Source organism: Papaver somniferum, chromosome 7, assembly GCF_003573695.1.
Source record: "Papaver somniferum cultivar HN1 chromosome 7, ASM357369v1, whole genome shotgun sequence".
Classification (NCBI taxonomy): domain Eukaryota; kingdom Viridiplantae; phylum Streptophyta; class Magnoliopsida; order Ranunculales; family Papaveraceae; genus Papaver; species Papaver somniferum.
The window spans coordinates 172,515,184-172,529,943 of record NC_039364.1 but is presented as its reverse complement, the minus strand read 5'-3'; the positions used below and the strand labels follow the sequence as shown (position 1 = coordinate 172,529,943).

The following is a 14,760-nucleotide window of genomic DNA, read 5'->3' as shown; positions in this document are numbered from 1 at the left end:
CGCTTTATTTTTAACGCAAGTATATGATTTCTGAAGAAAAATATATATGTATGTTTCCTTAATTACATTTTCTTTGACGAGAAGCACTTCATATGCTTTGCCCTATTTAGAGTTGACAATGTATTTTATATTAATATCACAATTTTTTTGTGTCTCTAACTTCAGATATCGATGCCTATATAATGGGATAATGAGTGTGATTGTTCATTTAACTATAAGAAGTTGGAGCCTGGAAGAGCAGTTGAGTTGGTCCCTTAATTCTTAACAAAAATATATGATATTCGAAGAAAGATATATCAATGCATTTCCTTGATAACATTTTCTTTGACGGGAAGCAATTCATATGTTGTGCACCATTTAGAGTTTTCAATCTATTTTATATTAATATCGTGTTTTTTTTAGTGTCTCCAATATCAGATATTAATACAACTGTATAGAAAGTATGATGTTTCAGTTAACTATCAATAGTACTGATACATGTAATGTAATGAACTACTGATTGATTTCAAAGGTCGGTATAATTTTTCAAAAATATTTTATTTAAGAGGATTTCTTAATTTCCAACCCTTTAAACAATATGTAATTGGTGAATAATTTGGTTCCGATTGTTAATCTACTAAATGATTGCTTCAAAAAAAAATGATAATTGGTGTTTTCATGGTACACTGCAGTTGTTAATTGAGATCCCTTCTTGGACAGGTGCGGGGATTCGCCCAACTGATGATCGATTCCATCGTACCCGGTTCGAAGCACGGGTTAAATACTAAAAATTAATTATGTATTTATAGCTTAAAATATTTTAGTTTATTTGTAAAATTGATTATTATTTTATTATATTGAAGGAAATTAGTTTTCAAAACCATGTTAGATCTTCAAATCATGATAATATTATATATTTTTGTTTGCACCCAGAAATATTTTCAGGGACTAAACACGATGATTTTGGTGATGATGAGGAAAACAGGGTTAAAATCATAAACAAACATAAGACGAGAGACACCAATTTTACGTGGTTCGGCAAGTTTTGCCTACATCCACGGACGAATCCCCATGGGGAGTAAAGTTTTATTAATACGAGAATTACAATAGCATTTTTCTATTTTTTCCCCCCTTTCTCTTCTATCAGGGCATCCCTATTTATACAGTTTTAACACCTAATTTCGAGATAGACTTAAATGGCATTAATATGCCCTGCAATCAATTCTGCATGAAGCTGCTTGCATGCCTGTTGGAATCAATTCTGCATGAAACTGCTTGCATGCCTGCTGGAATCAATTCTGCATAAGACTGCTTGCATGCCTGCTGTCCATGCGCTGCATGCCTCTTGGCCATAAACTTCCCTGCATGGCTCCTGGCATTAATATGCCAACATGCCTACTTTCTGTTGTTGACTGTCAAGCTTTGAATGCTACGATCTGCTGGCAATCATGGCTGGAGACTGGATGAAGGCTGGTTGGCAGTACATCTGTCAGCATGGATAGAGACTGGCTGGTAGTGCGGCAGACCACTTAGATGGAAATTTGTTAGCAGCGCTGCTGGCAACATGACTGAAAATTGGCTAGAGGTGCGACTTGTAACCTGACTTTGACAATTGACCGACGGTTGACTTTGACCATTGACCGCGCGTTGACTTCATGGATCCTTGGACTTGCTGGTATCTACTTCAGTGGGTAGGCTGGTGGCAGCTAAATTGCGGCCCAAAATAATATTCTGGCCCAATATGTGGTATTTTTACTCATGGTACAAACAATTTGATTATTATAAAGTTTTAACTATTAATTGTCAATCTATTGGATAGTAATTCTATAAGCTTATTATAACTCTTATTAAGACGGATACGGGGCGAAGCCCAGCCTCAATGAACATGAACTGACGATGTAAGAAATTCCAGCAATCCCAGTGTGTAGCACGGGTTTCAAGCTAGTTTGTTTTCTAATCAATTAATGCATGCCGATTTTTTTTTTGCCCGATTTGTAAATGGAGAACGCATTAAACACGAACTAAGGCATTTCTGAATTTTCCCCGAATACCACATGATTGACCGCATAGTTGACCGCATTTGCATTTTACTCAGCCGAATAATATACACACTTTTTCCGCACCAAATTTTTGCCGACAGCCGAATTGCTGACTAGGACTTGAACGACTCGAACCCAATAATTTTAGCACATGTACCGACAAAAGTATGCCGCAACAGCAGCTGCTGACCTTAAATTTTCATTTTACACACTATACATGTTCATGCGCAACGGTCTTAATTGAGACCAAAAACGAACAAATAACTTTCAGGACATAGCCTTCCAAAACCTAGCAAAGAATCGTTAATACAACAGGAACCGAAGCTTGAGAAATCTTGATTCACACCATTCCTTCACTATATAATCATTTACAGGAGGCCCAATTTTTGTTTGGGTAAGAACAATATTATAAAACTAATGAGAGCTCTGAGTTGACAACTATTATTCTTTAATTGAAGAACTCGTCTGGGACTGAGAGGAGAATGAACGGGAATCAAAAGCCGAATGCTCTTTCAAATCTTTCCGGATACCCCAAAGGATCTCCGCACATCTCTTCATGCTTGGGCGGTTTTGTCTTGTTGGGGCCAAGCATTGGAAAGCTAGCTCAAATATCTTCTCTACTGCTAGGCTAGTTGCTGCACTCCGGTGCAATCTAGGGTCCATTGTTAGAACTGCATCTCCTTCATTGAATTTCTTCATCGCCTGGAGTTTTACCAATAATTATTCAGAATTCAACAGCATATCAGACATTTTCTATGAATAGACTATAATAGCGCTCTCGTGAAAAAATTACCGTGTAGTAGAATCAGTTAGGGGAAGAGGAGAAAAGAGAAAGATAAAATGAGGAATAACGAGTTTTCAGAACAAATCGATTTATAAAGAAGCATTCGAGAAGAGCAACTGTGAGCTTTTTTTTCTTTTCTGGCTAACTAAATCTATCACCATACATCAAGATAATCTGAGTTCATTTACTAAATGCCTCGAAAGTGCAGACTTCATAAAAAGTTTGGACTACACATTGCTGTAGGTTGCATTGGTTGGGTTCCCTCAACACTACATCAAGATAATCATTTGGGACATTAGGAAATCAATGTTGTTCATAATTTGGCTGGTTTGTATAACGGTATGTTATCATTTACAGTTCCCACCTAAACAGTTGAATTATGTCTGGCAGCTGAATTATGTCTGGGAATTGGTCTCTTGTTCTCCCTATTTGTTTTACCTTCTCATGCCCTAAAATTTTACTTTCAAACTTCTTTCCAACAGCCAAAGCCTTTACCTACTTGCAAGACCCAGAGGTCAACAAAACTTTTTAACTTAAGTTTTTCCGTTAGAAAGGCATACCGCCGCCTCACAGATCTGAGATATCTAAAGTATAGAACACGTAAACAGTCATGCTTAAAAGGGCAGATGTAAAAAATATCCTAACCTCGACTATAAGAGTAGGAAAAAAAGGACTTGCTGCTAGGCTTCATTTGAGGGCCTCTCTGCACAACAGAAATAACAAAGTAATGAAAGCTATACTTTGGAAAAGTAAGCGTACCCATCTTGAAGTAAGCCGTTCCTTAAGCTCCCTTTTAGGTTCAATAGGACGCCTACCAGTGACTACTTCCACCAACAACACTCCAAAAGAGTAAACATCACTCTTCTCTGTCAGTTGATAGGTTTGTAGGTACTCTGGGTCTAAGTAGCCAGCAGTTCCTTTAACTTGAGTGGATACATGAGTTGCTCCACTATCAGTATCAGCAGCTAATCGGGCAAACCCAAAGTCAGCTACCTTGGCTCGAAGGTTTTCGGTGAGAAGGATGTTGGAAGACTTGATGTCTCTGTGGATTATAGGGTGATCTGCATTGAAATATCATGCTCATTTGAAGCGTACCCTGCTGGGAAAGAAATTCAGCAGATAATGAAGTTAATTCCATACCAGTATACATATGGAGATAGGTAATTGCATGAGCAACATCAATTACTATATCTAGTCGAATTGCAAAGTCGAGGACAATTCCATTAATGCCTGCAACAAATAAATCATTTTTTTTCCTGAATTCACATACTGGATCTAATGATTAGTTTCACTGTAAAACAAAGTTTCAAACAAAAAAGAGAAGCCAAGTCTTGATAAAACTCACAATCCAAGTGCGATCTAAGGGTTCCATTAGGAACATACTCGACAACAACAATTCTCTCATCACCCTGCTCCAAATATCCATGCAATCTAACCAGATTTAAATGTTCTACCTTCGCCAAAGTTTGTATCTCACTCTGGAATTCTACACCTAAGTGTTTCTCATACACACTCTGCAGAACAAAATAAGCTATGTCAAATCCAAATTTATCTAACGAGTTTCAGACTAAAGCAAAGGCATACAAAAGGGAAAGAGTTGTCCTACAACCTTTTTTGCACGTTTAACTGCAACTAGGGTGCCATCATCGAGTTTGCCTTTGTAAACTGTCCCAAACCCACCTTGTCCAACCTTGAGTGAAGGAGAGAAATTCATTGTAGCCTTGTAGATCTCTGCCATGGTGAATTTTGCACTCCCAGGTTCTGTGGTCTTGGTCGATCTGTACGAGTAGTTTAAAATTGTTCGGCGGAAATTAGGCTTTTCATCAGTTCCAGACCCGAGTTTATCAGACGCAGCTAACATGGAATTACAGTATATGTCAAAAAAGTTAAGCACTTCAAAAGCAATTGATAATAAACTAAAAAGGAAATGCTAGTGGTACTAAAGATCATTTCTGTGGAAACTATATCTTGTTTAAGGCCTTAGGATCAGTCATAATCAGTCCTCACACAATCATTGGAAATGACCTAATCATAGTAAATTCTATATAAGTTAGAATTGCCAAATACACACAGCATATTTGGGACGGAGGGAGTAATTAACTTAGTAATATAGGAATCAACAACATAATCCAAAATAAAATAAAATAAAATAAGATAAGATAAGATAACCAGAGTGATGCATCCCACGAACAGACTAATGGCTAAACGGAAAACATTACAAAGAAAATGAAGATAGGCTTCAAACCCAAATGTAGTTGGTTCTAAGAGGATAATGTTTGTCTTTTTAGAGTTTCCGTGATTGTACGATTATTCCTTTGTCTGCTTCACACTTTACTTATATATTAAAAATATCGTATCATCAACAATTTAAAGAGCTTTCAAGTAATTTATCATTTAAGTACGAAATATAATGTTGGGGCGATCCAAAACAAAATTTTGATATAGAATAAAGAACATAACACGGCTCAACCTGAACTAGTTGATTACCCTATAATTATGCAGCGCTAAGAAAAAATAAAGTAATGAAAAAAACCCTAATCAATTATCTTGATTTAACATTTTGATCTTTTTCAAAATTTTCACAATAATTTAACATTCTTTTTTGTTTTGTTTTTTAAGTTAAAAAGGAAATTAATTTACCAGAAGAAGCTGTATGAACATCAGATTCATCAAAGAAAGTATCAGATTTCGGCTCAGGAGGTGAGAAACAAGAACTAAAAGCTGCGACGACTGATTTGGCGACTGTCTTAACTGGATTTTGACCACTCCCACCTGAATTCGTATTCGGGTTTATGGGACTCCGAGAGATATCCGAAAAATCCGGTGTCCTTTGTCCTCTTCCGTCGGAACTAGGTCTCCGATTTCTGTAGTTGCTACCTGAGCTTCTCATCGTCTTTTTCTTCTTCGTAAGAGTAGATCGATGGAGGAGTCAGTCAGAAATTAATGGGGCGAATCGAAAGTTGGCGGGTGACAATTGACATACGCACCCATCATCATTGTCAACCAATTAAAGAAGACTTTTTCCATTTGAACTTGGTGGATGGGTGAGGCTAACGAGCGGATAACCGCGGTCAAATTTACATATAAGCGCAATCTTATGGGATGCGCAAATACAAATTGTCCATCGCCACACTGGTTCTATCGCGCGCCCGAGTGGCCATTGGTTGCTTCAAGAAAAACAAGAGTGGCCATGGTATTGTGATTGTTGTCGGGAAGCGAAAACGCTTAAGCTGTGCTGCAGTTCCATCACTGCGGAACGACTGTATCATCCTACAGTTGGATATAAAAGTTCTACTTATATCCTCATTTTAACCTTATTTATTCTATTGCAAACAAATTTCAGGTCTAAATAATTACCTCATCCATAATTATGATTTTTCGGAATTGTAAGGTCTGGATCATTCGTTCATAGTCGTTATTCGGAAGAATAATCTGAGATCTGAACAAACTATCTTTTTTCTTTCTTTTCAATAATATTTGTTGCATCAGTATCAATTTTTACGCTTCCGAACTGCATCAGTTGGTTATCAGAGCGAAGTCGATTCTAGTGTTAATAAGTTGCTTCTAAGACGAGTAGTCAAGGTTAATAAGTTATTGTCAATATTAACAAACAAGAAGAATCGCGAAGGTGAGTTAGATGATTTTATAAGAAGTGGAGATTTTATTCAATTCATGAATGGAATTGGAGAAGAGATTTGTGAAATTTTTTAACAATTCTCTTCAAAGTAGTCACACCAGTTTCTTGCTAATTAATGCTCACTTATAGAAGCAACTAATAGTGAAAAAAGACGACGTTGAAGACTTTATTTTGTTATCTCGATGATGAATAAAATCAGCGTAGTGTTAATTGGAATACAACCCCAATCTTCGATTAATATCCCGACTGACGAGGAGCATTGGAATCTACTTCTCAACAATACGAAGAACATCCTTTCGACTGACGCAAGATTTTTAAGGCGGGATATCAAATCTTAATTAACTTAACGACTTGGTAGTTCATAATAGTATCTTATTTTCTTTGCTTATGGTTGAGAACAACCTTGTTGCACAAGTGGCCTTCTATGGATACCCTTACAATGGATAATTGTGGAATCAACCTATGAAGATTGTTTTTGGGTTCCAAGCATACCTCATGCTTCCATATGGTGCATATAGTTTTTTCTTTTTACAACATCAATTGATGTTTTGAATATTGTCATCAACGAGTATTACATGCAGAATATGGTACCTATCGGCAAGATTCGAGGACGAATCTTCTCCAACACCGGTAGAATGATAGAGAAACAATTATGGAAAAAAAGAATATATCATTTTGTCATATATGTATTTAGTTAATTATTTCGTTAGTAACATTTTAGTAGAAAATATATGATTTTAGGATAAGTTAGGAAAATGTATCTAAAGGTAGTAGTTACCTTGGAAAATAATTTTTTTTATATTTTTGATGAGTATAGGTTTGTTTATAAGGGAGTTGTCTATATAAGGAGCTCCAAAAACGAAAATTAGGGGAGTCTAATAATGAATTTCTTATTGTTAAACTTTGTTTAACTTTATTTTGATTTTTATTTATAGTCAGGTTCACCCTAACGTCTAAATAATTATCTCATCCATAGTCGTGATTCTTAAGAGTTACGAGGTCTGGGTCATTCGTTCATAGTCGTTTTTCAGTTAATAATCTGAGTTCTAAAAAAACTTTTTTTTTGCTTTCTTTTCTGTAATAATCACTGCATTAGTATCAATTTAGACGCTTTCGATGTGCATCTCTCAAACAACTTGTACGTATGGGAAGCAAGGTCAGGTTGGATGCGTCATAGTCTCACAGGTCACCAAGATAAAGCATGTATTGTTGATCCGAATAAGCCTTCAAACCTCCATTTGGTTAGTGCAGCTTAATTATGATCGAACTATTAAAGTTTGAGATCTGCATTAAGGTTATTGCACTAAAACAATGATCTCACCTATCAATTTCAATGCTCTTTGCTTTAGTGTAGATAGACATACAATTTTTTCAGGTCAGGTTGATTGAAAACTTCAATTATGAGATAGTGAATCGGGTAAGATATGTAGTGAAGTCGTTGCACCCTCTAATTATTAGACTATGTGTTTGTGTGAGAAGTGTGTGTGTCAAGTCAACAAAAATCAGTGTTGACTTGACTCGTGATAGTTTCTATGTCTAGATGTATTATTCTTACAGCATAATCATTGCATATTTAAGGCTTGTAATAATCACTGCAAAATCTAACATTTATCATTCAATAATATTACTAGTTTCTCATGGTATCAGTGGGATATGATCCAAGTTCTTAAAATTTCTCTCTGCAAACAAATTTTACAACAATCTTTTCAAGCAGATCATGGAATCATCAATAATCTTTTTAAAAAAATCTTTTGATTCTCATCAAAAAAAAAAATTCAATAACAATTTTGCCTGTTGTAAGATCTCTTGGTTATATTACAACAATTTTTTATAGAGTTTGTTCATGTCAGTGATAGTATATCAAAGAAGAAGAAATACGGCTTCTACTTCCGCTGCTCAAAATGGTAATAATATGAATTTTTCATTATCTTTTTCAAATATTGCTAATTTTGTTTCATCAAAATTGGATTCCACAAATTTCTTATTGTGGCATGACCAATTTGAGTCTATTCTGGCTTCAACGGATCTATATGGATATGTTAATGGAGAATAAAAAGAACCAGTGAAATAAATTATTGTAAATGGGGTTTATGTTGTAAATCATAAGTGGGTTTATTGGAAGAAGGTAGATTGCTTTGTTATGAGTTGTTTGAGGTTACTTTCACACCATCTGTATCTGGAGATGTACCGGATTTACTAACAGCAAGGGAGATATGATCTTTTCTTGAAGTTAGTTTTAATAATCACTTTATGGCAAGAGAGCATGTTGGGGAATCAACTGCATGGCTCCAAGTAATTTGACTATTCTTGTGTATCTCCAAAATCTGAAATTGATTGTTGATTCTTTACCTGCAATCGGAGAAAAAAATGACTGAATCAGACTTAATAATGCATGTGTTGAATGACTTAGGAAGAGAATATGATAATTTTATTATTTCTGCACAAAATAGGGAGATGCCTTTTACTTTTGCAGAAATTAAACCTAGGGTACTAAATCATGAACAATGGCTTATTTCCGCACAAAAGATTCTAGCATGGTTTTTGATGCACAACATCTCCAGGTTTTTACTCAAAAAATATAAATCATGGTAATAATTTTGTTGGCAATGGGAATGTCAGAGGAAAGAACAAGAATTCAGGAAATGCTATTACAACAATAACAAAAATACTTAAAATTTCAAACCTAATGGTTTATATTATGGTGCTTCTGATGCTGGAAATGGAAAAAATGATTATTCACAAGTGAAATGTTCTATCAGTATAAAGAAGGATCATCATGCTAATAGGTGAAAAAGCGGGGGTTTAACAAACACACCCAATATTTCGCTTAGCAATATGTATGGACAAACTCCAATATGCTTTCGAGAGAATCAACTACACAGTCAGACTCAATCTCAAGAAAAGTATATCCAAGATTTGTATCTCAATTTCTCAATTCAATCTGCAATCAAACAAATAGGAATTTGCGAGCCCGATTGAATATAAGAGAAATAACTTTAACGGTACTAAAGATCAATGTGCAAGGATCAATCAATTTCAATCAACAACCAAAGGTTGGATTTACCAATTGATCGATTCAACGCATAAACTGTGATATTTCTATTATATAACAAAATATAATGCGGAAAAGAAATTACACAGACACCAGAAGTTTTGTTAACGAGAAAACCGCAAATGCAGAAAAACCCCGGGACCTAGTCCATATTTGAACACCACACCGTATTAATCTGCTACAGACACTAGCCTACTCCAAGTTAACTTCAGACTGGAATGTAGTTGAGCCCTAACCAATCTCACACTGATCAAGGTACAGTTGCGTTCCTTACGCCTATTGAACCAGGCGGGGATTCTGCGCACTTGATTCCCTTAGCTGATCTCACCCACAACTAAGAGTTGCTACGACCCAAAGTCGAAGACTTGATAAACAAATCTGTATCACACAGAAAAATCTATTGTATAGATAAATCTGTCTTCCATAGATATACCTATGAGTTTTGTTCCGTCTTTTGATAAGTCAAGGTGAACATGAACCAATTGATAAACCAGACTTATATTCTCAAAGAACAGCCTAGTATTATCAATCACCTCACAATAATCTTAATCGATTAACGAAACAAGATATTGTGGAATCACAAACGATTAGACGAAGATGTTTGTGGCTACTTTTAAATCTTGCCTATCGGAGAATAAATCTCGAGCAAATCTTAAAGAAGATAGTACTCAATCACGATAGAAAACAACAAGATCAGAACACGCAACTACAGAGAAAATAGTTGGGTTTGGCTTCACAATCCCAATGAATTCTTTAAGTCGTTAACCTACAGGGTTTCATGAAAAACCTAAGGTTAAAGGAGAATAGACTCTAGTCGCAACTAGTATAACACAGGAGGTGTGGGGATTAGGTTTCCCAGTTGCTAAAGTTCTCCTTTATATAGTCTTCAAATCAGGGTTTGCAATCAATGTTACCTTGGTAAAAAAGCATTCAATATTCATTGTTAGATGAAAACCTGATTAGATTCAAGCTAATATCTTTCAACCGTTAGATCGAACTTAGCTTTTTATACACAAAAGAAATGTACCATCATTTAGATAAAGGTAACCGTACCTAAACGTGTACACTTAGTTTGTTCAAAAATAGTTAACCAATGGTTATCCATATGAGCACTTTCATATCAACCTTATTCATCTTTATCATAACTAGTTCAAATGACTCAAATGAAACTAGTTAGAGAGTTGTTCAATTGTTTATATTCTCATAGAAGTATACAAGACACGATTGAAGCAAAATCGATTTTCATTCACTCGAATCACTTCATGAACATTATTGCCACGGTTTGCAAAAGATTGCATTCCTTATTATATAAATGTATTAGTTCATGAACAAACTGATTTTAGAACATAACCTACTTAAGTATGCAAACGGGTACACACACTTAAGTAATCAGACTGAGTTTGGTTACGCCAGTACGCGTACGGTACCATTTACACTTTCAAACTCCAGCAAAAATTCACGGAACTTGAACTTCCGCCAGTACGCGTACGGGTACGTATACTTAGTTTCCGGACTTCCAACAACCAACCAGTAGGCGTACGTGTATGCATACCATGGTTCCTGGTTTTGGACTTTACACAAATGTGAATACACACTATGTTTATATCCAATCATGGTTACATGTTCTAAATCCCCATTTCAATCATTGAAACATTCTTGGAAGACGACAATAGCTGTCTCACACAAACTATTAGCTTTAAAGCAATTTTCAAGTGATCGAATGATCAATACGAAACATTCTGAGTCTACATCAAATGAATGTATCACACAAATCATGTAAGATGTTACAAGGCGATTTTCACATGATCATCTTTTGATTTTCATCAAGAATAAAAGATCAACTTGGTTAAAGCGAAAGCTTACCAACACATATTTCGAGAAATAGATAAGCGAGATAAACTCGGCTCGAAATACCAAATGTGTATAATTGAAGTCTATATAGCAATACGAATTTTTGTCTCAAATAGGAGATATAGTAGATAGACTTTTGAGTGATAAATGAGTTCAAGTCTCCACATACCTTTTGTTGATGAAGTTCCACAAGTTCCCTTGAGTAGTTCTTCGTCTTAATTCGATGAACGTCGTGAAGTATAAAGCTCAACTACACTTACTATCCTAATCCGAGACTTAGCTATAAGTAGACTAGAAATCAAGATTCATAGTTTTGGAAACTAAACTTGACAAACAAGCTTGATATAACAACGCTTGCGAGTTCGACCGAGCAGTGCTCTAACAGTAGGTGTCACTTTACGTACTATCCTCCAATCTATACTTATGCTTCTGGGAATGTTACAGAAAATGTGGCTCAATAACAATCATCTTTTACTTCTACAGGCGAAGATATGGGTTTTTTCTGTACCTTCTACATCTGAAACTCCACAATGGCTTGTTGATTCTGGTGCAACTGCACATATGACTGGAGATAAGGATCTTCTGCAGAATACTTTTAGTTACAGAGTAAAGTAGAAGGTGCAAGTAGCAATCATAAGTCTATTGTCATAAATTATACTAGAACATCTAATATTCAAACACCTAAAACTAGTGTTAGGCTGAACACTTTTTTGTAAGTTCCTAATATTAAGCATAAGTTATTGTCAGTAGCTAAATTTACAAGAGATAATTCCTGCTATTTTAAGATTGATCCATATGGTTATGAGATTGGAGACTTATTCACAAATGCTTTGCTTCCTCATGGAACTATAGTTAATAATTTGTATCTTATTCAAAACACTTTTATCTCTTCTAAATCTCTTATTTCCCTATCTACTACTTTGCATGCTCCTTCTCAAGTCCGGCATCATAGACTAAGCTATCCATCTATTCATATTTTTCAAAAATTACATTCAACAAAACAGATTGTTTTAACTTCTCCTCATTCTTCTACTTTATGTCATCCATGTCAACTTGCTAAAAGCAAGAAATTACCTTTTCAATTGACCTTTTTACATGAAAAGAAACCATTGTCACTAATCCATTGTGATATATGGGGACCACTATTCCATCTTTGAATGGATATAGGTATTATATTGCTTTTATAGATGATTATAGTAGATCCCATTGGATTTACCCAATCGAGATTAGATCAGATGTTGCACATTTTTTTATTCATTTTAAAACTCATGCTGAAAATCAGTTTTCATCAAAAATTATTTCCTTTCAAGTTGATGGTGCTGCTGAACTTGTTAAAGGTCATTTCAAAATTATTGTTGAGAAAAGTGGTATTCTTGTCAGAATATCATGTCCTAAAACCTCTTAACAGAATGATCTTGCTGAAAGGAAGCATAAATACATCACTGAAATGACCTTTAACAAATTCCCGTGTCTACATCTTACAAGTGTCATAACCCTCTTTCTTATATCTCAAGAAATGTCATATTTGACGAGTCTCAGTTTTATTTCTCAGCTCATGTGACTACATGTTCAAATTCCTTACCTCTTGAAATTCTCTCCGTTTATGATAATGTTTCTTCTACTAGTATTATGGTCACTAGAGCACAAAAATGAATTCTAAAACCAAAACAATTTCCATATCATGTTTCTCATGTCTCTATCAAATATCCTATTTTTTCTGATTATGCATCTTTATTGACTACATTATCTGAGCCTAAAACTTTTAACCAAGCAATGAATGATCCTAAACAGCAAGTGTCGATGAAAGGAATATGAGGCTTTAAGAGAAAATGGTACATGGGAGTATGTAGCTCCAGAACCAAATATGAATATTTTAAGGTCAAAATGGGTGTATATAATTAAACAAAAGTCATGTGGTACAATTGATAGGTACAAATCTAGGCTAGTTGATAAAGGATATGACCAGCAGGATGAAATTGATTATAATAGAAATTGATTATATGTCCAGTTGTGAAGTCTACTACTGTGAGAGTTGATCTTTGCATGGCTATCACATATAATTGGCAAATAAGGCAGTTAGATGTCAGTAATGCTTTTTTTGCATGGGTTCTTGGATGAAGATGTCTATATGTCCCGGCCACAAGGTTTTATTCATCTTGATTACCCTCCCAACTACATTTGTCATCTTAATAGAGGTCTATATGGGTTGAAAGAGGTTCCTAGAGCTTGGTTTTATAGATTCAGTTTTTTTCATTCCTTAGGGTTTTAAAAGTTAATATCAGATAACTCTATGTTTGTATTTTCTTCTTAGCATGAAATGCTTATTCATTTGTTGTATGTTGATGACATATTATTCACTGGTAGCTCATCTATAATGATTGATGCTCTAATTACTTCTCTTAAGAAAGAATTTGCAATGAAGAAATTAGGAAATTTGGGTTGTTTTCTGGGAATTGAAGCTGTTAGAAACTCAGATTCCATTTTACTAACATAGAGGAAGTATACCTTAGAGTTCTTGTCAAGAGAAAATATGGTGGATAGTAAACCTTATGATACACCAGTTGCTAAAGCTGCAAGGATTTCATTTCATGATGGTACTAGATTGGAGAATGCTAGTGAGTACATGAAAATTATAGATAGTTTACAATACTTAACAATTACTAGACCAGATATTTGTTTTGGAGTAAACTATGTGCCACAATTCATGCATTCACCAACAGTTGTGCACTTACATCTAACCAAGAGAATACTCAGATATTTGAAGGGTACAACTGGTTTAGGCATCACTTTGAGGAAACATAGTTTGCAGAACTTGAAATCTTATACAAACTCACATTGGGAAGATTGTCCAGATACAATGAGGTCTACTTTTGGTTATGCAGTCTTCTTATGTTCAAATTTGGTCTCATGGTCTTCTAAAAAACAGCCAACTGTTTCTAAGTCATCAGCTGAAGCTGAATATAAGTATTTATCTGTTGCTTCTGCAGATTTACAATGACTTCCTAATTTCTTATCTGAGTTGCATATTTCTATATCTATTTAAACAATGCTTTTATGTGATATATTAGTGCTTTGTCCTTAGCATCTAACCCTGTTTTTCATGCTAGGACAAAACACTAGAGATTCAGTTTCATACAGTCAGAAAGCTAGCGGAGAAGTGTTTTGTATAGCTACAACATGTTTCAAGTGAAGACCAGTTAGCTGATATCCTCACTAAAGGCCTCTGTTTCCCTACTTTTTCTTGATTGTTATAATCTTTAATGGACAAAAAAATCCATGACAATTGTTCAGTTACTTAGTTTTCTTGTTTGTCAGTTTTTCCTTGTTTTTCTCACTTTTTTATGTATTTCAAACTGTTATTGGTTGCCTGTCTCTAGCAGTTTGAAGGGATGTATTAGGCTATGTATCTGTAAGGATT

At 35.0% G+C, this 14,760-nt stretch overlaps 2 protein-coding genes across 2 annotated transcripts; one reads left to right on the top strand and one right to left on the bottom strand.

Annotated features, from left to right (window-relative positions):
* Positions 1–2,186: 2,186 nt before the first annotated feature.
* LOC113299061 (calmodulin-binding receptor-like cytoplasmic kinase 2) lies at positions 2,187–5,770 on the bottom strand. Its single transcript, XM_026547984.1, has 6 exons — positions 5,443–5,770; positions 4,412–4,656; positions 4,148–4,316; positions 3,943–4,032; positions 3,562–3,863; positions 2,187–2,720 (listed from the first exon to the last, which is right to left on the bottom strand). Exons 1-6 carry the CDS (start codon positions 5,690–5,692, stop codon positions 2,460–2,462), a joined length of 1,317 nt encoding a protein of 438 aa, XP_026403769.1. The 5' UTR covers positions 5,693–5,770; the 3' UTR covers positions 2,187–2,459.
* Positions 5,771–13,872: 8,102 nt separating this feature from the next.
* Positions 13,873–14,340, top strand: LOC113295548 (uncharacterized mitochondrial protein AtMg00810-like). Its single transcript, XM_026543879.1, has one exon. The coding sequence runs from the start codon at positions 13,873–13,875 to the stop codon at positions 14,338–14,340; it is 468 nt and encodes a 155-aa protein (XP_026399664.1).
* The last annotated feature ends 420 nt before the right edge of the window (positions 14,341–14,760 follow it).